At 55.5% G+C, this 25,894-nt stretch overlaps 1 protein-coding gene across 21 annotated transcripts in view; it reads left to right on the forward strand.

Moving 5' to 3' along the window:
* The window catches only part of DYSF (dysferlin), a 204,191-nt gene that overhangs the window by 112,943 nt on the left and 65,354 nt on the right, over positions 1-25,894 (forward strand). For 15 of the 21 annotated variants that reach the window (XM_032352432.1, XM_032352437.1, XM_032352430.1 and 12 more), the window contains 7 exons: positions 4,814-4,907; positions 5,388-5,465; positions 13,028-13,209; positions 14,720-14,860; positions 15,698-15,727; positions 17,173-17,202; positions 25,697-25,798. In XM_032352432.1, the coding sequence (XP_032208323.1) occupies positions 4,814-4,907; positions 5,388-5,465; positions 13,028-13,209; positions 14,720-14,860; positions 15,698-15,727; positions 17,173-17,202; positions 25,697-25,798 (657 nt within the window). Of the gene's footprint in view, positions 1-4,813; positions 4,908-5,387; positions 5,466-13,027; positions 13,210-14,719; positions 14,861-15,697; positions 15,728-17,172; positions 17,203-23,086; positions 23,129-25,696; positions 25,799-25,894 lie in introns of all 21 variants that reach the window. The other 6 variants (XM_032352429.1, XM_032352420.1, XM_032352423.1 and 3 more) reach the window with 1 other exon arrangement.

A 25,894-nucleotide genomic window follows, 5' to 3' on the forward strand; every position in this document is an offset into this window, starting at 1 on the left:
GCTGCCCACGTGGCTTAGGGCAGGAATGCTGGTGATTCATTTTCTGTGACAAATCTTTACTGGATGACTGCTAAGTGCCTGATGCTGGGCTGGGTGCAGGGGATAGGGGAGCGTATGTGCCTTGCCTGTACACGTGGAGGGATGGATGCAGGAGAGAGCTAGGAGAGGCTAAGGGGGGGCTGCTGCTGAAGGGATGGCAGCCACAGCAGTATCCAGGCCTCAGTGGTGACTGAGCTGAGACAAGAACTCACGTTAGCTCACCTGGAAGGGCATTCTAGGTGGCAAGAACAGCTTGTGCAAAGGCCCTGAGGCAGAGAGAAGGTGACGGATTCCAGATTTAAAGAAACAAGAGATTAAAGGGAGGAAAGTATTATTTTAGTGTGAGACTGGAGAGTTGTAAGATTGAAAAGGACACCACTAGCACCATTTACTGAGTGCTGCTTAAATGCTAGGAACCTGCCAAGGGTGGGAAGGGGATGCCCCATTGTGTTAGATTTTCACCAGGGGTCTCCACAGGGGGCAGTTCCTATCCCCCACTCTGTCCCTCAAGTGACATTTGATGATGTCTGAAGATATTTTTGGTGGTCACAACTGAATGGGCAGGAACTCCTGGGGATCTAATGGGTCGAGACCAGGAATGCTGCTAAACATCCAGCAAAGCACAAGACAGGAAGGAGGTGCCTCCCAGAGGCTCCCAAATCAAGTTTTCATGTGGCTTCATTGTTTGCCTAGAGAGAAATTCTGGTGTGTGAGCCTTGCATGTCTACACTTGAAAACTGAAATGTACCTCAGGATGAAGGAAGTGTGACATGGGGTTTCCTGTTATCAGACAGACTGATCCCCTGACCTGGGTGACAGGCTGGCCTCCTTCATGAGCTGTAGCCGTAGCTCACGGTGTTGCTCTCTCCTGAGGCCACCTCCTTCTTTCATTTATCTGCTCTCCAGATGTGTACTGAGCACCAGCTGTGGGTGAGGGGAGCTGGGTATATGACAGAAATCTCCCAGAGCCCTCAGTGGGAGGGCACAGACAAGTCAACAGTGAGAGGGGTGCTAGATGTGGTAAGAGGGGGTTCAGGGCACCGCAGAAGCCCCTGGGGGGGGGGCTTACTCATTCTTGCACAGAGACCTCGAGGATGAGTCTAGACACCTAGGAAAAAGAAGGGAAATAAGAGGGTAGAGAGACCAATGTGGGGGCAAGAAAGGCCTGGGGGCAAGAAAGGGTCCCTAGAAGATTTCAGCTGGGTTGAGCATGAAAGTCATTGGGGATGGGGGTGTTTGGGGGGTGTCCAGACTGCTGGAGACTCAATTCAGAGGCCGCGGCTGGGCTGGGAGGGAGAGCTGGCCTCCCTGTCTGCTCACAGGGCCTGAAGAGGATGTGTGCAGAGCCCAGCCTCCCCTGTGAAGGCCAGTGGGTCAGAGGATGGAGAGACATCAGCCGGAGGTGTGGGTAGAATTCTGCCCAGGCTGGGAACCAGAGTGACTGTGGGGCTGGGGCTCTCCTGGGAGGGACTGAACTTAGTGGGTGTCCCTCAGCCTGGCTCCTGGTTCTCCCAGCTTCTTCTCAGCCATCGCCATCTGACATTTTGAGCTGGGGGAGAAGGGAAGGAGGAGGCAAGTCCATACTTGGGGGTGCAGGTTGGGGACTGAGGGTGGTGTGGAGGGTCCTGTGCCCCCCATTCTGGGGGCAGGACAGGTGGAAAAGCCCAGGCAGTGTGAGGGGCCTTCCCCAAGGGGATACTGGTTCCTCCCTCTGAAGGACATTGTTTCTGAGGGCCAGGGCCCGCCCTGGGCCAAGCACTGAGCTAGGCCTGAGACACCTGGTGCCTGCCTTTGTGGAAATCCCAGGGAGGGGGACACCTTTTCTGATCACAGGAGGGCCGACTGCCCTTGGACAGAGACCCAGAAATTGCTGCCAAAGCCCCAGACCGAGGAGTTCTGGTGGGAGTGGCGCTTCTGGGAGGCAGCTGGGGTGGGGGCCATCTGGAGGAGATGTGAGGTGAGTGTTCGGGAAGTGCGCTGGCAGCCTTCAGCAATCACGGAGGTCTCTGCAGGTGCTGGGAGGGGGCGAAGGCATTATGGAGGCTGTGGGAGGCAGAGGCAATCTCCTCCCTTCACTTACCTTAGCACCCAACTCGTGGGGGGCACGAGCATGTTGGCAGGCTGAGATGGCAGGGCCACCGGGTCCCGGGCCTTGCACCCTGCCTTTAGCCAGAACCCCTGCCCTCCCACCAAGGTGCATTGGGCTGCATGTGCTACGGGTGGTTGGAAAGGGGGGGGGCTGGCCAAGCCCCGTTTCCAGTGTTCTGATCTGCTTTCCTTGGCGTCCTGTGCCTCTCGCCTGGGGTGGCCTGCAGGGCCCCCCAGGTCCAGCCCTATGTGCGGCCTTGCAGATCCTGAAACTGGGAGCCGTCCGTTAGCTGTTGGATGTGGTGTGGGCTCTGGCGGGATGCCAGTGCAGCATTGTGGGGCCAAATGCTTTTTCTGGGGGGAACCCAGGATGCTTGGGGTCCGCACCTGCTCAGGAGAGAGGATCCTCTTCAGGGTCTTTCCTTGTCTGTAGTATGACACCCTCCCTGTTATCCTGCTTTATCATGTGTGCATGTGTGTGTATGTGTGTGTTGAGAGACTGATTGCTTGATTGATTGCTTTTGATTTCTGCCCAGGGCTGTGGCTCCTGAAATGTCCACTTTTCCAGCTTCTGGAATAATTTTGAACAAATATGAGGTATATGAATACCACCCCTGAGAATAGTTGCGAGATTTACAGTTTATGCCCTACCCAGACTCTAACCCACTGTGCCTTATTTGTTTCATAAGATCATTACTAGCAAACACTTATTGAGCATTTATTATGTGCCAGGAGTTGTGCTAAGAACACACAGTATATCTCCTTAATAATTACAGCAACTTTCTGAGATAGATACTGTAGAATTATTCCAAATTTACAGATATGATACAGAGAGGTTAAGCAAGCTCCCCAAAGTCACACAGCCAATACACAGCAGGACCGGAATTGGAGCCCCAGAAATCTGGTTCTAGAGCTTGTGTTGACGTTATGATCAAAACAAGGGGGTCTTTGAGGGGGGTGTCCTGTGGTGGGTGCCAGAGACTTCCTGGTTGAAGCTAGACCTCGCTGAGACCCCTGGAAGAGTAGATAGACCCGCTATTCCTGCATGTGTGTCTTAGGGTCCCTTTTGCAGGAAGGGGGCAGAGGAAGACCTGGCATATGTTAGTATGCATTTCTATGTTGACCTAGAGTGACCAGGGCAGGCTTTCCCTTGGTGTCCTAAGATGCCCTGAAGATGGAGGGGTTTGGGATAGTCAAAGGCAATTCCGGCTAGGGAAGAGAAAGAGCTTGTGATGGAGCAGGCGTGAGTCTTGGCCAGCTTCAAGGGGCATGGCCTGCCTAATGCTTAGCGCTGGGTTTGGGGGAGGGAAGCCTTGGTGTTGAATGGGAAAACGGCGCAGGTCACCTGAGGTCTGATCAGGATCCTTCAGTACTGAGGACCCATGAAGGATTTGGGCTCTGGATAACAATGCTGGTTCTGGCTCTGGGTGTGGGCAGATCAGAAGTGGGAAGGCAGGCTTTCAGGGGGACTTCTCCAATGAGGGGTCTAGGACTGGGCCCTGAGAGTGGGTGTGACTTGGAGAGGACCATGTGGAAATGGCCATGTGTCTTCTCTTTGGAGAGAGGGTTCCTGGGAGATGGCTATGGCCAGGTGGCAGGGTGGAAAGTCCTGGCAAACGGCCACCCTGTGTGGGCCTGGGCCAGATTAACAGGCCATTGGTGGTGAGCCCAGAGTTTCTGTTCACACACAAGGGTGTGTGTGCTTGTGTGTTGGGAACAGGAATAGGGCAAGAGAGTGGGGCAGGTGATGGTAGGGAAGAGAGAGGTGAGGGACCTGGAGAAATCTCTTGGAGAGGCTGCAGAGAGAGTGGACAGCATGGGAACACTGTCCAGCTCTCCCCATCCCTCTGCTGGGCTCTGGGCCACAAGAGGCTGGTGGGCTTGCCAAGAAAGCCAAATCTGGAGGCTGGGCTGTGGAGTAACCAGTACATTTCCTGTTCTTGTGGGGGCCTTGATCCATGCTGGGTCCCTGAAGTCCCCCAAATCATGCAAGGTGCCAGAGAGGGGCCACAGTGTGCCCGAGCTGGCTCCGGATACACCTGGGCGGTAGGCACGTGGTCCAAGGAGGCTGGTGTACGGCTCAGCAGTTAGAGCCCAGTGAGAATGAGGCCAAAGCGAGAGGACTGACTGGCTAGTCTCGTGAGCCGTACACTGGCAGACTGGCCTCTGAGCCTGAGTGCTTATGGGCCCTGCCTCTTGCTCAGGGCCCTGTCCTGGCCACAGCCTGTGTCCTCTTTTGCCCTCAGCTTAGTGCGAGCGGGTGAGAGGTGGTGATGACATAGCACAGCCTCCTCCAGAGCTAGGACCCAGTGTCCAGATGTGCAGGGAGTGGACAGAGGTCCCCCGATTTGGCTTCTCTTAACTCATCCCAGTGGGAAAATCCCCACTGGATTCTCTGCCCTAGAATCCTTCCTTCTATCAGACCCTAACCTCTTGGGCCAGAATCACTCCATATCCCATTCTGGCACGTCCGGTCTCCACCAGAGAGGGAGAACAGTTTCCCTGTGGACTTGACAGTGGAGTCTGGGGAGGCTGTAGGAGGATGTGGTACCCTAGAGTAAAATCAGAGGCCAATGGCCCAGCTCTCAGCAGCTGAGGAGTGTTGTCTAGAGGTCTCCTGATTTGGGCAAATGACTCCCCCTAGCTCTGAGGTCAGGATTGGTCACGACCAGCTCTGTGTCCCCAGGGCGGCGTGGTAGATGACAGGAGTGACGATTCCATGTCCGTGTCCACCCTGAGCTTCGGCGTGAACAGACCCACGATTTCCTGCATCTTTGACTGTAAGTGATACTTGGTGGTGTCTAGCAGGGTGAGGTCGACAGGTGTGTAGCCTCATGCATTTTTGTATGGGGGCTAGGAGAATCGAGTCTAGGTGCTTTGTGGTGGGTGTGTGTCTGTGGTGGGGGTGTGTAGGTGCGTGTGCATTCACACACGTGCATGTCCTGCTGCGTGTGGCGTGCCTGAATTCGGGCGTTCAGGGCCCTGTGTATTCTGGCTGCCCCTATCATTTATTTGGCTTCTCCTCCATCCCCTTCTCCCCAGCTCTCCCCAGGCCCCAGGACACGACACTCAGGAGCCACGGTCTGCTCTGATCCTGTGAGCGGCTTACTCCCACAGAGCGTGACATGTGACATGTGTCATTTCCATGGCTCACACCCTTCGTCTGTGGCCCTTCCTGCGGGAGACTCCCCTTACCCCAGCCGCTGCTCTCAGCAGCTCCTAGCTGCTCACTTGGCATCTCTGTTTCCTCCTTGGTACAGATGGGAACCGCTACCACTTACGCTGCTATATGTACCAGGCCCGGGACCTGCCCTCGATGGACAAGGACTCCTTTTCTGGTAGGTGGGAAGGGAGTCCGAGACCAGGGGCTGAGAGCCGGGAGCTGAGCCAACAGGGCTTCTCCAGTGTGGGGGAGCTGGGGCTGTTTGTGGGATTTGTGGAGGTGGCTCATTTTGCTGGGGTCACTGGGTTGGTTGTCCGGTGGCCTGCTTGACCCTTCTGCTGGGTTTGTTGACCATCACTTCCTTCTGAGAGCCCCTCTGGCTCTGACCCCTAGGCTACTTCTGTCTCCAGGGTCTCCTGCAGCCTCTTTCTACTCTTCCTGCTCCTACTTGAGGGGCTTCCCAGGCCTCTAAGTCTGATGGTCTTGACAGTCTGTCTGTGTGTCCTCTTCTCTGGGCACTGGGGTGCCCTCACCTTCCCTGGCTCCATGGACCACCCATGTTGGAGAAGCTTCCAGACCTTCAGTTCGTAGGAGCTCCACGTGTCTAGCCATGTCTTAGGTGTCTCCCCCAGGTTGCCTCCATCATTGGCTCCTCAGTTCATCCTATCCAAACTGAACTCCTGGTGCTCTCCTTCCCTGACCCAGGCCTCCCCTCTTTGCCTACCTTGGTTCTGGTGTTGCACTAGCACGTGTCTATTGCCTGTCAGTTTGGAAACCATCCGTCCTCCAGTCCCGCGGATTCTGGCTTCTGAATCTCTCTTGGAGATGTTCCCAGGAACTGGCCTCACCCCTTCTCATCTCCTGACCTCCCTTACCTTCTACCCTGCCTCAGACAGATCTGGTCATGTCACTCCTCTGATCTCCAGTGTAGACACTGGGACACAGCTGGGGATTTTTGTGGATCAGACTCCTGTGGAGCTCGCAGTTGCTTTGTTCCCTAGTTGGCCTCTAAGACTAGCTCTGGTCTCACCAACTTTTGTCAACCTTTGTGGAGCTCTTCCTGGCCTTTCTACTCCATGCTCTCTCTGCCTAGAATGCATTCCCTCCCAATTTTTAACCCAGCAAGCTCTTACTCATTCTTCAAGACCTAGCTCAGGTCCTCTGATGCAGCCCCAAGCCCAGATGGTTGCTCCTTCCTTGACACGAGGCCGGCGCCCCACCAATGCCTCTCACAGCCGTGACTGCCACCTAGATCAATTGCTGTCTTTCCCATTATGACTGTGAACTCCTCCAGGAAGGCTCTTTGTCTTATCCTTGAACCTGCACTTGGTACCTGAAGAACGGACATTGACTGAGCGCTCACTGTGAGCCCTGGCATTTTACTGGTCTCGGTGCACGTGACCCTTATGTCTCTCCTATGAGCTAGGGGCTTCATGTTCCCATTTTACAGGTGAGGAGACAGAGACGCAGGTAGCTTAACTAAACTGCTTGAGATCAAATAGCTGACAAATGACCTGCCATCCTCCAAGTGCTTGCTACTTCCTTGAGTAGAAGTGAATTCTTCTGTGACAGTGACCTTCTGTTCACTATAGGATGGCCCTTTAGCTCACAGCCACTTGCTTCTCTTCGGCTGGGCCCTGCTCCTCCCCCAGAGGGGGAACCACCCTCATGCCTCACCCCAGCAGCTGGGGTTCCCCACATTCTCTCCTCCCAGTGACCTTTTTTCCAGCCCTGGGCAGCCAGGTACATGGTAGATGGAGCAATTTCTCCTCTGGGCTTTGGGTCCCCAGGTCCCGACAGCACCTTCTGAAAAGCATATGCAAAACCCACATGCTGCAGTTGGGGGAGGGGCAGACATGTGCACCTGGCCCTTGTTGGGAACCTGCCAGAATGCTCGCTGCCCATTGGGATGTATGCTGAGAGAAGAGAGATGAACTCAGCCACAGCCTTTCTTCTTCCTTAGCAGGGCATGAGAGACAGGGGTGCAGGCAGCAGGCCTGTGTGGGCGTGGGGCAAGGACTGGGGGGGGCCTTTGTCCTCCTGTTGTTGTCCTTGGGCTGGGCTGGCCGAGGACACTGCAGGGACGGAGGCCCTCCCAAGAAACCCATGCTGGGAGATGGCAGGCGCCCCGGGGGACCACAGGCAGGGTCAGCCAGGCGCTGGCCTGCGGAAGATGTCACACTTTCCATCCCAGCCCCACCCCCTCCCCCAAATAAACATCCCTTGAGCTTTGAGGGCACTGCCCAGGGCTTCCTCAGAGGCCGCTGGCTTCTGAATGAAAGGCCTGATTGACCAGCTGCTGGAAAGGAAAACAGCAGCCAACATGGGTGAACCTATAAACCCCAGAGTGTTTATTTTCACTCCCAAACCCTAAACCAAAGCAATTTCTCCCCTGGCACTGACCTGGGGTGGCTGGCGGCCGAAGGCTGTGCGTGGCCACCGGCTGGCACTTCTTGGAGGAAACTCATGTGTGAATCCGGACCGTCTGGGGCCAGGGAAGGGTCTAGTGTGGCGTCTGTTGCTGGTATCATCCTCCAGCCTGTCTGCTGAGTGTCTGAGGCAGAGACGGCTCTCTTCCAGAAGGTGCTCCTTTGACTCTGACCTGTGATGCCCTGGGTCTTTCCTGCAGTGGTGGGCTCCTGGGGCCCTGAGCTGTGCTGGGGTTGTGTCTGTGTCTGCTTCCTTCTCTCTGGCCGTGGGTTTGGGTGGGTGGGGGGTGGGTGGGGTGGGGACACGCAGTAACTGCCTAGGAAACACTTGTTGAATAATATTAAACTCAGGCAGGAAAGGGAGGCTTGTGGAGATGTTCTGTCCGGGCCACCTGAGGGTTCTGCCTCCGATGGGGTTTCAATATACAGTCAGCCTCAATTCTCCAGACATCGAAAGGACATTTGTGGTTCGTGGCTAGGAGGATGCGTGGTCTGTGTAGCAGCTAGGCATTTAGAAACATAAAATGATGCTTAATTCCAATGACTTCTCTTTGACATTGGGTTGGGGTTGCCCCTGCCTGGTGAACAGAGGTCCCATTAAGACGGACAACCCGTGAGATGCTCTGTCGTGAGGTCATGACACATCAGAAGATGGCCCTTAGGCTGGGGGAATCAGAAATTCCCCTTGGAGGGCCTCACAGGCCACGGGGCTCAGGGGGCCTGCCTGCCATGGTTTGCCAAGCATGAGAGATGGTGAGTAGACCGAAAGCTAAGTTATTAATATACCAGAGTACAGTATCTATTAAGACAACAGACGGTCCTGTGCCCTCTTTGTTGTTCTCATGGTTCCTGGGAGATCAAAGGTGTGTGCCAGGCGGGTGGTCCCGAGAGCTATTACTCAAGGGCAAGGCCGCAGTGGGGTCTCACAGCGGAGGTCACCTCGGTGGGGACCAGAGTTTTAGTGTTACGTCCCAATCCAGACTCTGTCTTGGGTGGGACTGGGGAGCCCTTGCTTCGGGGCTTACGGCGTCTGGACTCCAGTCGCTGCCCGCTCCTCCTTGAAGCAGACTTTCGGTTAAGGTTGGCTCTGGCAGGGGGAATTATCCCGTTGAGCTCATGGAGCTGTTTTCCAAAGTGCGTCGGAGGCTTGTGAAATGCTCCACTTAAGCAGGGTTCCTGAGCAAGGGAGACCGGAGACCAGTGCACGCTTCCAGATTTACAATGCACAGTGGCATTGAGAGGCTTTGGAATGGCTTCAGGAAAGGAGGCTGTTTGACTTGTTTAAGTGCTCACGAGATCCCCAGAGAACTCGCGTTTATGAAGCTCACATTTTGGGGAACACCGATCTGTAGGATTCAGTCCAGATTGCCCCGCTCAGATCTGGGATCTTTGTGCACTCCTCCTCCCGCTCTCATCCCCACTGCCCTAGGTGTTCCCTTCCTCCCCTCAGCCAGACCAACTAGTGGCTGTTTCTCAAATGCCCAGGCTCTTTGGTGTCACCATGAGTGCCGTGCTGATGTCTAGAACGCCCCCTTTCCCTTGGTGTGCCTTGGTCCCTCCTCGTCCTGGAGACTTAGTGTAGGAGACCTCCTTTGGGATGATTGACATGATGCCGCCAGGCTCCATGGGGGTATCCCCGACGCCCAGCACCTTATTCATTCCCTGAGTAAGCTGCACATCACCTTGGAATCTAACTGCCCTGTAGTGACCATTTCCAACCAGTAGTCATGATCTTAAGAGCCTAGATTTCGTCTCCTTCATTTTCCTATCCCTAGTGCTCTGCTTACCTACCACGTGCTGGTCAGTCAGTAGTGACAGAGCGAATGAATGACAGGTTGCACATCATGCTGGAGTGAACATCTCTGTGCATATAGCTTTTTGGTTAATTTGGGTGATTCCCAGGAATAGAGGAAGCAAGGTATAAACAGTTTTATGTTGTTTAGGGCATACTGCCCAGTTGCTTTCCTGAATTGCTTCCAGCAGTAAAGGAGAGTACCCATTTCATCAAATATTTGCCAACACTGGGTTTTATAATTCCAAATAATTTTTCTTAATTTAATAGGAAGAAATATTGCTATATTACAGTTTTCTTTTGCACTACTCCCCTCTTTCTGAAGGGTTCTTTCCCAAAGGGCATGGAGTGATGGAAGGAGCAGTAGACTGGGAGTCAGGGGGGTCTAGCCCTGGTCACAGGTGAGCATGGGCTAGTAACTTCGTCTTCATGGGGCAAAGCTCTCTTACCTGACGAGTGGGATGGTGCTGTCTGCCCCGTCTCCCATCCCGTCTGAGCTGGGAAGTTAGGAGGGCCTGGGAGGAAGGCTCAGTGTATGGTTAAGGTCTAGGAAGGCTCTAGGAAGGTCTGAGCAGCAGAGTTGGGTGTAGGGCTCTAGGTCCAGCCAAAGAACCACCTGCCTGGGGCCTCTAGCAAGGATGGTATCTCGTAGAACCACGTGTGTTCACAGCTGGAGCCGTCTAGGGCCGCTCATGGTCCTCAGAGAGCCCCAGTCCGGCCGCTTTCCACTTCAGCTCCATGTGGCTTGGTGGGTGAAGCCCGAGGGCCAAGGCTGCCCCTCTTCTATGGGAGTGTCCCCGAGAGGAGTGCTAGACTGGAGTGACAGAGAAGAACCAGCCCCTCACCTTCCCCTCCACCTCTCCTCAGGACTTGCTTCTCCCTCCCCTTGGCCTTCCTGGGAGAGCGATGAGTCTGTGCGTTTGTCTGGCTTCCCTTCATCTGACCACCTTACTTCAGCAATACCCCTGCCCGCCTTCTTTCTTTTTTTTTGGAGGGGCTGGGCCCTGTGGGGGGGAGAAGCCGGGCCCCAGCACACAGTAGCCCAGTGTCTCAGGCCCCAGGCCTCCAGGCCTGCTCTTTACAATGCCTTTGTTGTGTGTTTTTTCCTCCCCTGGGCGGGCGGGGCCCGTGTGTGGGTCTGGGTGATTCTTGTTTGAAAGCCACCCCCTCCCCGTTCCCCCAGCGCTGAGCTCATTGCTTGGGCTGCTGGGGCCGCTGGAAGGAGTTGGCCCGCTGGGTGGGGGGGTGCGCGTGGGGGGTGCTGCTAACACCAATACAGGGTGCGTAGCCGCTACAATGTGCAATTGTGATCTTTGTGTAAACGCGGCCGGTCTGGGGCCCTCGTGCTTATAAAAATAAAGCGTTGGGAAGCACGGGGGGTGGGAACAAAAGGGGCTTTTTCGCCGGCTCTCTAATATGGTTTTATTTATCGGAACGCGCCCTCTTTCCCTTACTGGAACCAGGGAGAGGTTCTCCGCCGAGCTTGGAGCTGATGGTATCACAGCCAGACGGTTTCATTAAATGCACAGACGCCGCTGGGCCCTGCCAGGGGCAGGAGGGGAAGTGTTTGGGGCCAACCCTACCCGGGCTGGTGCATGGAAGGGGGAGCCCCGTGCCAGGGAGGTTTCCACCAGGTGGGGGTGGCATGTTTCCTCTGCCCATTTCCCTTCAAGGGCCTTGCAGTCTTCTACCCCCAGAATCAGGTTCAAACTGTTTCCTTCAGGAAGCCCTCTAGGATTGACTACACTGTGGCTTTTGTGCCTGAAGCCTGGTTCCATGCTGGTGGCTACCTCCTGTGAGCCAAACCCAGCCTTATTCAGCCACTGAGTGCCCATAGCATCTGCCTCCTAGCTTAGATCTCCCCCACCCTGTAAAATTAGCCATGCCATGGGCCAACAATCAGAATCTTGGACCCTACTCCCCCCATCTCTTGATGGGAGTCCTCTCTGACCTTCCTGCCTCTTCTAGGGTCACTCTCTGTCACCTCCTGTACGATGGAGGTAGTGTGGCATTCGGTCTCCTTAGGGCCGAGGTACCTGTTCCTCTCCCCTTCCTTGGTGAGGAAGGGCTGTCTCCCCACCCGCGTCCCGGGAGTACAGCTGGACATCCTAGCACTGAACTTCTAGCACTTAGGGTCTAGGGTCACATGGGGGTTAGGGCGCAGCTGCTCAGAGGAGGCAGGGTGTTGCAGGCTGGAGCGGGGGCCAAAGGTGGAGGGCACGGGTGAGGGCAAGTTGCGCTCAGCCCTCCCAGACACCTAGCATCCAGCTGCCAGCTTCCTGCATCTCTGGACTTGTCCTTCAGCATCTGGCACGTTGAGTCTTAGAAAATGGGGGCAAACTGGACCCTGCCCCCTATCTGACATCCTCATGGGAGAAGCTGGAGGAGCCCCTCCTCCAAGCCCTTTGCCCCTGTCCCAGATTGCCTGCACTCAGTTCCGTAGGCCTTTCTCCTGCCCTGGTTCTCCAAGTAAGGCCCAGAGGACAGCATCCTAACCATCTGGGAACTTATTAAAAATGCAAATTCTCAAGCCCCTCCCCAGTTCTGATGAGCACATCTCTGGGTGTGGGGCCCAGCAGTCTGTGTAAGCCTTCCAGGTGATTCTGCTGCATGGTCACATTTGAGAGCCATGGCCCTAGAATCTTCTCTAGTGACACCAACATCCCTTTGGGAACAGGTCGGGGGGATGACTAGCGGGCAGGCAGGATGCACAATGGTTTGGGGCAGCAGGGAGCTGGAGGGATCTCAGGGTTCCTGTCACATCACCCACTGCCAAAGAGCTCTTCAGTCCACGGGCTTCCCGCTGGGGCGCTCACCCATCCAAACACTGCTGTCTCCAGCGGAACCCTTGCAGGGGCCTCGGAACTGGTGTCCCTGCTCCCTCCAGGCTGTTCTCCTTGTGGCCGGTGTGGGCTTGCTGGAGGGCAGGTCTAGGCACCCCAGTCTGAGGGTAACAGCATCTCTGCTGTATTCTTCCTTCCTCAAGGAAGATAGAGCCCTCTCTCACAGATACCACGGTGTCTTAGAGCCACTCCTCAAGGCATTGATCAGGATTGTAGTTTTAGGGTTGCTTGTATGGATTATGTTTCTGCTCTAACTGTATTCTCAGCCCCTAGCACCGAGCTCTTGACCTGGCCTGCAGAAGGCTTTTTATAAATGCTTGCTGGATGAATGAATGCATGTACTGTCCAGGATGCACTTCCTCTAGCAGGACCTGGTGGCCAGCCCAGGAAGGAGCCTGGAAGGGGGCTTCTTTGGATCTCTAGGCCCGCTCTCCTGGAACTCAGCTCTGTCTCTGCACTGTGACCCACCAGAGGGCCTTAGAGAGGGCAGGGGTGGGACGAGGGGGTTGCGCTGGGGAAACAGGCTCCCACCTTTAGGTTGCCCCAGCCAGAGCAGGAGCCATGGCTCTGCTCCAGCTCTGTGGCCCACACGACCCCTGGGCAGACAACTCTCACGGTCTCTGCTGTTCCTGCCCCTCCCCACCCTGCCCCACCCTGTGCCTGACCCACCCAGATCCCTACGCCATCGTCTCCTTCCTGCACCAGAGCCAGAAGACAGTGGTGGCAAAGAACACTCTGAACCCCACTTGGGACCAGACACTCATCTTCTATGAGATTGAGATCTTTGGTGAGCCGGCCAGCATCGCTGAGCAGCCGCCCAACATTGTGGTGGAGCTGTATGACCACGACACTTACGTGAGTCTGCCTGCCTTCCTCTCTCTTCCTCTCACCGCCCACAGCCTCCAGGAGCGGGCATGGGAGACACCACCCAAAGGGGTATCAAGCCAGATGGCCTCTCTCCTGACCCCACAGGCTACAGAGCCATTAAAACACTCTAGAGTAATTAAAAATGGATTGCTCATAGGTGAGCTGTGTCTGCGGCAGGGAGAGTGGATGGAGTTGGAGGGGTGTTTGGCTCTGGGTCACGGTTCTCTGCCTCTGACTTGCTTTTGAGACCCCAGCCCAGGAGTCCTCTCTCCCCATCTGAGAGCTACATCGACTCCACAAATGGTCATGGGGTGCTTGTGTGTGGGCTAAGTGGTCGGCACATGGCGTTCCCAGTGTCGGTGGGAGCTGAGATGCCCCCACGGAGTAGAGAGACACCTCCAGGGGCACAGGCAGGGCCCTTCTCCAGAGCTGGCCAGCTGACCCTCCCGGGATGCTGGCCAAACTCAGTGGCCGTGCTGTTCAGAATGGGAGCAGCTCAGCACATGTGGCCTTGAGCAGTTGAAAAGTGGCCAAGCCACCTGAGAAACCCCATTTTCATTTTCAGTTTTAATCAGTTAAGCTTTATATTTGAATCGACGCAGGTACTGGAGAGCACAGCTCTAGAAGATTCCCAGGAGGGAGAGATAGCCCATCTCCCAGGGCTGGCACTTGGGGAAAGCCTGTGGGGAAGACCTAGGCTCTGAAGGAAATGTGATTGGGGTGTTCGGGCCAGGCGGTGGGGCGTTCCAGCACAGCAGGAAGGAGAGGGAGGCAGGAGGACTGGGATGGGCTGGGCCAGAGGGAGGCGGGGGAGCAGGTGCAAGTTCTAGTACAGGGGTGGGGGCAGCCGAGGCTCGGGGAGATGGCCCACATGACAGCCAGGGGCTGAAAGGGCAGCTGAGGCCAGCACGCTGGAGTCCGGTGCAGAGGGAATGAGACAGGGCAGGAGAGGCGAGCAGGCTCCAGTGAGGGGCCTCCCATGCTGGAGGCGATGTGGGCCAGGGAGTGGGGGTGGGGGCCACGGAAGGTGCCTGAGCTGGGGAATGATAAGATCAAAACATCATTTTAACAGGACTCACTGAATTTGATGAGCGATCACAGTTTTCCCAGGTAGATTGAAAGGAGATGAAAAAGCCCATGGAAATGTCAGGTACCTCCTGTGATGAGGGCGTTAAGGAAATGCCAGGAGGCTGTCACTGTGGTCTCTAAGGGGCTCAGAACTTGATTCAATTAAATCAGTGTGAAGGCTAGTTAGATCTACAGAGGGGTTTTTGACCATCATGGAATTGCAAATCTAGCAACGGTGGTCAGAGTTCCCTTGCATGTTGTCCTCACGTTCTTCTGAGGGGGTTAGAGTGCACCATTCTGCCCCAGGGGAGTGCCCTAACTGCTGAGTCTCTTGCAAGTGCAGGAGGCTGGGTATGGATCTGGGGATTGCTCTGACGCCACTGGCAAGCCTGGACTGGGAGATGCTGACTCTTCTTTCTCCATGTTCTAGGGTGCAGATGAGTTTATGGGCCGCTGCATGTGTCAACCCAGTCTGGAACGGATGCCCCGGCTGGCCTGGTTCCCCCTGATAAGAGGCAGCCAGCCAGCGGGCGAGCTCCTGGCCTCTTTTGAGCTCATCCAGAGAGAGAAGGTGAGGCTGGCTCATATCCACATCCAGGAAGCCCAGGCAGGGACTACATCCATAGTGGGGGAGAACAAGAGGGCACAGGGAGGGGATGGCCCCCGTGGAGGAGAGAGGACTCTCATATATCCTTCTTCCCTGACTGGGGGCCTACGGTCAGTGGGGAACACTGAACAGCCATGTGCTGTCAGGCCTTCTGCTGAGGGTTGGCTCTGCCCATCTTTTCTGAACTCCAAATCACAACATGCTCTCACTGTTGGGGAGAGCGTTGGGAATCTGGGTTGTGCTAGAACGCCTGCATCTTTTGGCCGTTGGCTGTATTTCCCCTTGCATCATAACTTGAAGTGGTTTCTGGGAGCCGGACCTCTGTGATCTGGTTTCGGGGGGGTCGTAAGTGTGATGGGGGCATCTCCGCAGACGGGTAAGGGCAAGACCTCTGTTCTAGTCCTCCTCTGCCATGGCCTGGCCTCATGACCCAGGGCCAGCCACTTCCCTGCTCTGACAGGGGGCATTTGGTTTACAACCATCTCTCCAAAGTCGCTCTTTCTGTGGGGTGAAACTCCATAGGTAGGCCAGATAGAAATAGGGATATTCCAGTGAGGTGTCTGGACCACATGCTACCCACCTGGCTTCCCTTTCCGTCTCCCGCCACCTCGAGCTTCCTCTGAGAGTCCCTGGGCCTCCAGGGGACAGAGCACAAACCCCAGCACTGTCTGATCACTGATACAGTCCATGGGTGTCATTTTGCGGGGGGAAACGCCTTTGCCTGGCCAAGGCAGAAAGCAGGGTGCTGGGGCCTTGGGTGACAGGCACCTGACCATAGCTCTCTTGTTTTCTGCATCCTAGCCGGCCATTCACCATATTCCTGGTTTCGAGGTAAGTTGCCCTCACCTTTTCTCCTTTAACGGACGGCTGTCCTCCTGGCCTGCCGCACCCCCACCCCACCCCGGGGCTAGGAAGGGTGATCAGCCAAATACCACCACTCTCCTGCCTTCAAGCAAAGGAAGAGTCCAGTGGGACCACGGGGCAGGGTGGGCAGGGGCTGGGGTCCCTGTGCAGCTCTGGTCTTTCCTGTCCTTCTTCCCAGAGAATTCCGGGAATCATAGACTCTCAGAATGAAATGACCTCCTGGCCACCCAGACCAGTTGCCCTCAGCTGGGCAGCCTCTTAGAATCCCTTAGGCAGTTTGGGAAATCACCCGCACTCAGGCTGCACCCCAGACTGAACAAAACACCACCTCTTGGTGGGGTAGCCCAGGCCTTGGTGGCCTTCGGTGCTGCCCCGGTGGGCTGCGGTGGGGGTGGGTTTAAAAGTGCGGCCAGGGGCTGAAAACCATCCAGGTGTGGTAAGAAAGGCCGAGTCTTGGGCCCCACTTCAAACTGACTGAAGTGTTCCCTGAGGGCACTGGGCAGCCCGCCCCCCACCATGTACTCATGAACCCTCCAGGGGCTCCGACGCATGTTCGGTCCCCAAGTTGTGATTTAGACCACGGTTCCACTGTGACCCAGTCTCCTCACTCTGCTAGTGGTGGGGATGTCCACCCTGCTTCCACTCCCCTTCTTCTTGTGGGAGTCATGGTAGAAAATGCAAACCCTCTCCTGGCACCCCTGCTAATTTGATTTGGGGAGTGTTCTTCTCGCCGGGCTCAGCAGCCGCTTGGACAAGTGGTCATTCCGGCTGTGTTTGGATGCCTCCTCCCTTTCGAGGCAGCCGGCACAATTTGCCAACCGTTTGGACCCTGCAGGCCCTCCTTTGCCATCAGCCCCCCACTCCACCCTCAGCTTCTCCCCCAGCTCTCCCGGCTCTGGCTTCTCTCCATCTCTCTTTCCTGTTCAGTCCAAGCGCCTGTTCTCGGGCCGGCCAGCCCCTGGGGACCCAAGTTGTTTCTCCTTGCCTCACCCAGGTCCACATGCTCCAGCAGAAACAGCAGCTCTGAGGGGTCAGACCTGGCTGCTTCCTGAGGCTGCTGCACCCCCGTCTGGGACCCTTCCTACCACCTGTCACTTTCCTTTCTCCCATCACCTCTGGAGATACCTGGGCTCTAGGTTCATGCCTTGGCCTCTCCTACCAGTCTCCGCATCGACACCCCATCACACCTTCCTTCTCAGGAACCATGTGGAAGTCACGGCCAGAAGTGCATCACCATGGCCCTCGATGGGAGGACATTTCTGTTGGCTTCACTTAGGGTGACATCTGGTGTGCTGTTCGCTGCCCCAGTCTAGTGCTCCTTATCACTAATGCTAAGCTTTTACCCCCCCTCCTCCCTCCTCTCTTCCCTCCACCGATCCCCTGGACACGGAACATCCCATGGTGTGGCCTAGGTGCACGATACGTCAGGAATCCTGGATGAGGTGAGCTGAAGGGACATGTGGGGACAGAGGGAAGGAGGAGGCTCTTGTCTAGACAAGTGTCCCAGAGCCATCTGAGCTCCTGGTGCCCCAGTGGGCAGTGGCCACTCAGGGACCTGCCTGGATTTCATTCCCCACACTCTGTGCAGACCTGGGGCTGCCTGGGGTATATCCTGGCATGATTTTAGCCCCAGAAGCCTTGCTGTCCTGTTGGAGGCTGGACTCACCTGGATCTCCTGGCAGAAATAGTGTCTCATCTGGCTGATTACCAGGTGGCATGTTTTCAAGAATAAAAAGTTCACAAGGGGCCAGAGTAGTCAAGGAAGCCTTTCTGGTGAAGGTGGCATCAGCCAGACATTGTTGCAGGAGGACGGGAAACGTGCCTTTGGCTGAGGGGGCCAAGCACCAGGTTAGGGCCTGGTGGCTTTAGGGGCCGGTGGGGTTGGGGATTCCTAGGTTCTGGAAGAAGATTGGAGTTTGCTTCCATAAGAAGTAAAGTTCCATCCTTTGCCACAAGGGATGAGCAGCACGTTCCCCTGTGGCCTCCTGCACATCTGTGAGTGGGACCTCAGGAGGGAGCAGGGGCAGAGGCCTGGGCAGGGAGACAGGAAGGAGGACCCTGGTCAGATGGGTTGGGAAAAGGGCAGCCACTTCCTGCCATCAGGGAATCCCCAGGCTGGGAGCGGACACCATTTGACATTTTCAGTGCAATTTGGACTTGAAATGCAGGGTCAGGATGTGGGCTCCACCGGCCCCGCGCCCCTTACCTCACTTCCTTTCGCTCCCAGACCGAGGTGGGGTCCGCCAAGTGAGCTGGCCGTAATTGCGCCTGACAGGCAGCCTCCTGCTTCTGGCTACGGTTGCGAAAGACTGCCGATTTGGAAAGGGGAGCCGAGTCCTGTCCAGGGAAGCAGCACGGAGCCCTTTCTCTTGATTGAGAGTGCTTTGTGGCCAAAACCCACAGCCTGCTCTGAAGAAGACCCAGCCCAGGGATGAGTTATTAAAAAAAAGTTAAAGTCCTTAATAAGTGGATTTGTAATATGTAGCAGTGAAGGCTCAGATTCCGAGAGCAGGGGTCTGGCTGTGGTCTCGTTGTCAGGAAGCAAATCAAAATTTGCCGCTTTGGGGCCAGACCCCGCGAGGAGGGCCAAGTGGCCTGCTGCAGAGCCAGCCAAGCCACAGACTGAGGTGGGGTGTGGGTCAACAGGACCAGAGGAGAGCACATCGTGGGGTCTGCTGGGCATAGGGCGAGGCTGAGTCTGTAGGTCGAAGGGTCCGAGGCCCGGCGGGACGAATGGAGATGAATAGAGTATCAGCTGGTTCAGGGGACGACCCCAGGAGATGATCTTGTGGACCCCCTCATTCTCAGGGGCCTCGGCCCCAGACCTGGGACTCCGTGGCTCGGCCATTTTCCATGCACTTGAAGGCTAAGCCTCATACCAAGGTCCTGGATCCTATGTAGTTTCCAGAATCCCCAGTGATAGGTCAGTTCAGCTGCAGCTATGGGGCCTGTGGGAAGCCCGAGGCCTTAGCAGGAGTTTTCTTTATGTGCCCCCTCCCCCACCCCACTACCACATTTAGCCCCCTTGGGGCTCCCAGCATGATCTCTGTGAAGAGTGTGCCAGCTTTCCCTGAGGTTGTGCTGGCAGCTTCGATTCTTGGACACTGGCCACCAGAGACCTCGAAAGTCTGGGAGCAGACAGGACAGATGGGTTTGTTAGGGAGCTGTGTGGCCGCTGGGGGCCATGGGTTGGGGAGCCAAGGGCAGGACCAGGTAAGAGGTTTCTGTGACTCCGAAGGATGGTTTAAGAACAGCCTTTCTGGTGGGGAATGCCTCAGGCTAGTGAATCCCATGCCTGTGTGGGAGACAGAGTCCAGGAATGACATCTGTCCATGGTGTGCTGACGGCTCCCAGAGCGGGTGGAGGACCGTGGGGACAGCTTTCTGAGAGAGGTGACACTGAGCTAGCATCTGAAGCCAGGGCTGGCAGAAGGGGTTGGGGAGGGGGGGCTAGGTGGCAGTGCCTTGGGCTGGGGCCAGTTGGTTGGGTGACATGATTTCCCCTCCCCCAGGCTTTATGCCCCTCTGGAGCAGCCCTCTCTGGGAGCTCTGGTAGGGGGCGTCGGAATCCTTGTCTTGGTCTTTGAGGATTTGGTGACGTCTGGGAGACCTGGGTCCTTGCAGAGAGCATGGATGAAGGGAGGACTTCCTTCCCTAGCTCCCCAGTCTGTCTTTCTGTCAGGGTAGAGTAAGAAATCCCCCCTTCCTGAGCCTTGTTCGCCTTCTCCTCTTCTGCTCTCCCTTCCTGTTTCCCTCTTCCTCCGTTTGCTCCTTGGCCTCCGGCTCCTTCTCTCCCTCTTCCCCGCCTCTTCTGAGCCCTCTGTCTCGTTTCTTTTCCTTTTTGTCTGGAGAACAAAGGCGGTCCATGCTGCCAAGGGGAATGAGTTCAAAGAAACTGCAATTTTAGATTTCCTGAGAACTGGAGAGCGTGCACATGCACGTGTGAGCGTGTACCAGCGTGTACACGCGCAAATACACACAGGCAGCAGAAGAGGTGATGGCAATTTCCTTAACAACCAGCACCTCCCCACACCCCGCCCAGGGATGTGGAGCATGTGCAGAGGGAGACCCTACCTGGGGACCTGGAGGTGCCATAGGCGGGAGCTGGGGCTTGCAGACCTGACCATGGAAGGGGGCGTGGTTCGGGGCATTATCCTTGGTTCTGCCTCTTCTGTCTTGCTCCAAGGCAGGCAGGGGTTTCCCTGGTGGAAGGGATTGCAGGCTCCATGGCTGTTTTCACTGAGGGCTCAGAGGGCCAACCAGATGTCATTCTATCCCCTTCCAATGCCAGGGTATGGCTTTTAGTCTGAGATGTACATGAGGTACTCTCCTGCACCCCCAAATCCACTAGAAGGAAAATTCTGGTGTTTTGCAATCAGGAAAATAAACCCAGTGGTCCCCCCTTCCCCCTTTCCCTCCCCCAAGGCCTTAATTTAAAACACTGTTTTTCCTGGGAAGTGTAATTAGAGCAACATGTTGTTCCTAACGAGCTGGGTGGGGCAGGCAGACAATGGAGCCCTCCCAGCACGCCTGGCTGCCCCTGCCCAGCAGCTCCTCCAGGAGCCAGGATCTGAAGGTCCAGAGGGTCCTCTGACTGTACCCTGCTGGGGGATGTGGGGGTCTGTGGGGCTACTGGTAACAGGACTACTTAGGTGGCTGGGGGATTTCACCCCTTCCCCTAGCCCTGCTATGGGAATGAACGTCTGTCTGGTGTGGTGGCCCTGGGACCTAGAGGAGGAAGTCCCCCTCATGGCTTGTCCTTGGCTCTCTGTACCAAGCTGGCCTACTGGACAGATAGACTGAAGGGGGCCCAAGGGTAGATTTCTCTCTGCTAGGGGAGAGAGCCTCATTTGTCCTTGGGTCCCTGTCCTCCTGATGGAGGCAAAGCCTTGACCACCTGTAGGACCCATCAGTGGAGTAGCCCTGTGTCTGCCCTGCACATCGTGGGGTGGGGAGGGTGAGCAAGAGAGGCATCGGTCAAACGTGGCTTCATCTAATTAGACTTATATTGTATGGCTGCCCTCGAGGTCTGTGGTCCTCAGAGTCCCCGTCTCATGTAGGACAGTGAATTAGGATGTCCCGGTGACGCTTCAAGTCTACACCTCTGCCCTGCCTGGTGATGCTGAAAGGCTTCCCCGGGGGTGACGAGGATCACTGCAGCCCACCCCCACCAAGAGTCACTGGCTGGGAAGGAGGTGATGGACCGGGTTGGCTGGACCAGAAGTCGAGCAGCTCAGGCTTAGAAGCTGGCCCTCTCGCCGGGGCCGTAGGACTCTCCCAGTGAGGTGTCAGAGACCAGTCAGGACCTGGGAAAGGGGGCCACGGGGTCACTTAAGGTCAAAGAAGCCAGAGAATAGGGTGATAAGAAGTTTCTGGGGTGGTTGGGAGATTTTCTGGAAGATGGAGAGCTTAAACATCCCTGAGGGATGTGTTAGATTCCCGGAGGCACAGGGGAAACCCATTCAGACTGAGGGAGTGATGAGCAGGCACAGGAGAGGGGGAGGGGTTGGTGAGGACCCACGGAGCACTGACAGAAGTGCTGGGAAGGAGGGGAGGGGACGCTAGAGTAGGTTCTTTATTCCACCATCCGCCTACCCATTCATTCCTTCGCCATCTCTCCCTCCCCTCAGTTACCCTTCATCAGCCTTCAGTTACTGGGCAGGGATTTCAATCATGGTCCCAGGGTGTGGAGTTGGTGGTTGAACACACGCAGCGGTGTCTTTCAGTGGGAGTGAGTCCACTGGCTGTGGAAGTCTTGGGGGTGCTTAGCTTCAGCTCAGGACACCAGGAAGATTTAAATGGAGATCTGACGTCTGAGTAGGAGGTAGCTAGACGAAGTGGGCAGAGAGCATTTCAAACACAGGGACCGGCCACTCTGAGCCTCAAAGGTAAAGAGAGTGGGCTGCCTCTTTCCACCTGCTAGAAATTCAGAAGGGCCCGTGTTGAGCATGTTCCGGGAGGTGGTTCATCACTTATCTGGGACCCCGGAATGGGGGGTTATCAAGTGAGAGGTAAGACCAGCAAGGTCAGAAGGAACTAGAATGTGAGGTGTCTTGGAGGCCGTGTTAAGGAGTTTGGACTTCATTCTGAGTGGCTGGGGAATGTTTGATGGGTTTTAAACAGAATGACATTCTAGAAAGTTCCCCCTGGCTACAGAATGCAGCAGGCACTGGCTCTTGGGAAGGGATTTGCAAAACCAGATGCAAGGAGACCACTTAGGGGGATGCTGGTGAATCCAGGTGAGAGAGGGTGAGGGTATGAACTGAGGGAAGGAGATAGGTAGGTGGACTTGTGAGAAGTTTAGGAGATAGTCATGAAGACCAGGTAGTTTACTGGACATGGTGATTAGGGGAAGGAGAGCCATGGTGGCTTGGGGCTTTTTGGCTTGATCGTCAGTGTGGATGGTGGTGTTTCTGAGATGACGTTGGGAGAGAGCAGGTTTTGAGGGGAAAGTCAGAGAATCCAATTTGGGACCAGGTCAGTGTCAGAGGCCAGTAGGGCACATGGGTGAACTGAGCAATAAGAGGTTGGGAATATGGGGAGACTCCTGGAGGCAGAAAGCCCAGGAGACAGCTAGGCAGAGGAGGAAACCAACCAGCAGAGGGTGGAGAGGGGAAGGGGCAGCGGAGACGAACCAGAGAGATGGTTTTAGGAAGGAGGCTGAGGTCAGTTGGCAGGAGGCTACTGAGGGAGCGGGAGAGATGTGAGCCTACCAGTGGTCTTTGGGCTGAGCTACAAGCAGGTTGTTGTTGACTTTGGACAGAGAAGTTTCCCAGGCAGAGGTGCCAGGGGCAGAGATGAGTGCATTGGGCAGAGGGCCTCGTGGAAGCGAAGGAGAGGCAGTGGACAGAGGCAGACCTTTTCAGGGAGAGAGGGGAGAGGTAGGGAGGCTACTGGAAGACATGGAGAGCAGGGCAGGGATGGATCGGAGAGACCAACTTTAAATGGGGAAGGAAATGATCCAGCCGATATTGTGAGGAATTGGGGAGGATGGACGGGACAGGGCTGGGGAACAAGAGAGGCTTTAGCTGTGGGTGTATCATAACTCCATGGGATGGATGGGCAGTGTAGTGTGCACAGTGGGGGGGTGGGGGGCGGACAGAGGACTGCCATGGTGGCTTGCAGGCTAGGTGGGGGATGGGGCTGGTGACAAACACAGGGAGCCTAGATGTGCCTGGACCCCTGGGAACAATGAGGAGGACACAGATGGCTTTGGGATGAGAATGGTGGCCTCACGCCGTGCCAAGGAAGCTGCCCGAGAACACACCTCTAACCACTGTCTCTGCTTGTTTCTTCCTCCTGCGTCCGCCGGGCTGGCGTTCTACAGCTGTGTGCACCTGCCTTCTTCCTCCAGGGCCTCCTCCAAACGGTACTGGAGCCTAGCCTTCTCGAGGTTCTTGTTCCCTGTCCTCCTCATAAACAGGTTCCTGAAAGTGGGGAGCCTTGTCCTCAGCCTGTAGAGAGGAACATCATCGCCATGGAACTCAACAGAGCCAGGAGGAAAGACAGAACATGGAAATGAGGGAGAAACAAGAATCTAAGGGGCAGTGCCCAGAGTTTGGGGGCCTGGAGAGAAATGTTCTGGGTGGGGGAATACAGTAATGAGTTTGCCTGGTGATTCAGGAGAATGGTATAAGCATGTGAGAGAGGTTTGCTCTTTCTGTCTCCCTGATCCCTTCTTTTTGTTCCTTTTGGTCTTGAGTTTTTGGCCCCGGGGCCCCCCATGCACTGGGCTGGGCATCAGCCTTAAGCAGGCCACAGACAGACCATCAGCAGGCCTTCAGGCAAAATCCTCATTTTAAAGAACCCTGCCTCCACCCTCCAGGCCGTTGCTTACGTGCACTGTGACGTGCACAGCGCCCCCTGGAGGTGTGCTCTGTGGCTGCTCAGCACATCAACCGCCCCCACCCCCTCGTCCTGACAGCATCTCTCTCCAAGCCAGACTGAAAATGTAGGTGCTTCCTATCCCTTGTCTCTTGCATTGAAGGTGTGGAGGTAGCTTAGGAATTCCTTCACTGTGTGCCCACAAGACATAGGGATAGTTAACTACAAGGCCAGTGCTGTTCTGAGAGATGCTTCTCGTGGTTCGGTTCTTCTCTGGTAAAGACAATGGTACTAACAACAAGCAGGTCATACTCCCAGTCGCCACAGTTTACTAAGCCGCTCCTGGGTGCCACTTACTACTTGTTCTGTCCCTGAAATGCTGGAGCAGGCTCATAAGGGTATTGTTACCCTGGATCTTCATGTGAGGGTAATGAGTCACAGACATTAAGTAATTTGCCCAAGGTCAAACAGCTAGAAAGCAGCAGGGCTGGAACTGGAACTGAGGTCTGTCTGATTCTAGAAATGAACTTCTTACCGCTGCAGGTCAGGGAAGCGTAGTGTCATCATTGTGTCACTGGGCAGGAGTGACAGCCTGGGGTTGGTTGTGAAGTGATTCATGGAGGCAAGAGGAAGCCAGTGCAGGTCAGGCTCCAGCTGCTCCCACCATCTACGTCAGAGCATTTGTACATGGATCCGCCATCCTTTGAGAAGGAGCCCAAAGCAAGTCACTTGGAGAATTAGTCTACTGATTCCATTGTTTATTAAATGAGATTACACAAGGCAAGCTCTGTAAAGTATCCAGCATAGCCCTTTTATTTATAGTCAACATTTCCTGAGTGTCAGGGCCTTCTTGTATGGACGTGTGGGTTGTGCACTGCACAAGGGCTCTATGTCTAAAGGGAGGCAATTTCCAGTGCAGACGTCATATATTTGCATTTATTATAACAATTTTCCAGTAGGTGGCAGTAAAGCGTCTTGTTTTAATAAACTAGTAAAATAATGACGATTTTCTGACGTGGAAGTAAAGAGTCTTCGGGAAGAATTGCCACAAAGGTGCCACATGGACTAGTAGAGCTGTTCAGGGTTCACGTGAACCAGGCATTCTTCTGAGTGTTAGTACTAACTTCTTGAAGCCTCACAGTAATCTTGAGAGGTTGGCAAGTTTTAATAACCATTTTATCGATGAAAAAAAAGGAGCCAAAGAAAGATGTAATAAACACCTAAGTCAGCAGCGGGTGGAGTGGAGCCCGTGTTTCTAACCATTGTGAGACATGGTAGTTGCTTGTCCCCCAGCGGTACCTGCCTGCCTTGCCTCAGCGGCTTCCCTGCGTGTATCTTTGTGGTTACTGCAGATTCTTGCCCGGGTCTTCCAGGCATTCCCTCAGTAGGCAGAGTTGATAGAAGCTGCTGTCATCCTTGGTCTGTGTTGGTGAAGGAGCCTTCCTGCGGCTCCCTTTAATGCCTGCCGATGACGGGCCTACATGTCCTCCTCTCCTATTTGTCAATTTTCTTTCTGGCTCACAGAGCAGGTGTTCTGTCTTCAGGGAGGACAGATGTGAGAAGTCGGGGTTTGGGGCTGGCAGGTGTTTGGGTGTGGTGTGGGGGATGGAGACGGGACATCAGGGTGAATGGTAGGTCAGGAGGGTCCGAGCCTGGAGGTAGAAGAACCAGGCTAGGGGGAGGGTACATAGTTCTCAGGACCAAATGGGGCTGGAGTGGGTGTGCTAAGACGCAAGGGGGCAGTGTGTGTGCAGGGACGGGGACAGGGGGAACGGGGAGACCCTGAGCAGCTCACTGGTGCCCCAGAGCCTTTATTATGGGAGGGGGTGATCTGGGGTTCACGTGAAACAAGGTGACCCAAATCCAGGGCCAAGGTGCTGGAACGATGACTCCGGAAAACATGGTGCCTGGCAGAAACTGACTTTATTTTTTCATTTTTACCTGCCTGCTCGCACGCTTGTGTGCCTTTGCCTTTCTGTTTCTGTCTCTCCACACATGTCCTTCTTTCCATCCCGACTGTCCTTCCCCTTTTTCATCTCTTTGCCTTGGTCTTCGTGCCACCATTGTCTCTGTCACGCCTGCCCCCAACCCCCACCCCGCCCCGCCCCTGCAGTCCGAGGACACAGACCTGCCCTACCCGCCGCCTCAGAGGGAGGCCAACATCTATATGGTTCCCCAGAACATCAAGCCAGTTCTCCAGCGTACTGCCATAGAGGTGAGCCTGGCTCTGGGGTAGGGAGGCAACCTGGCCCTCCCGGTTCCTGGCCCCGACTTTTCGTGGGGTCTGGAGCCTTTTCAGCTGCTTGCCTCA

The sequence above is a fragment of the Mustela erminea genome, chromosome 7 (assembly GCF_009829155.1).
Source record: "Mustela erminea isolate mMusErm1 chromosome 7, mMusErm1.Pri, whole genome shotgun sequence".
NCBI classification, from domain to species: Eukaryota; Metazoa; Chordata; class Mammalia; order Carnivora; family Mustelidae; genus Mustela; species Mustela erminea.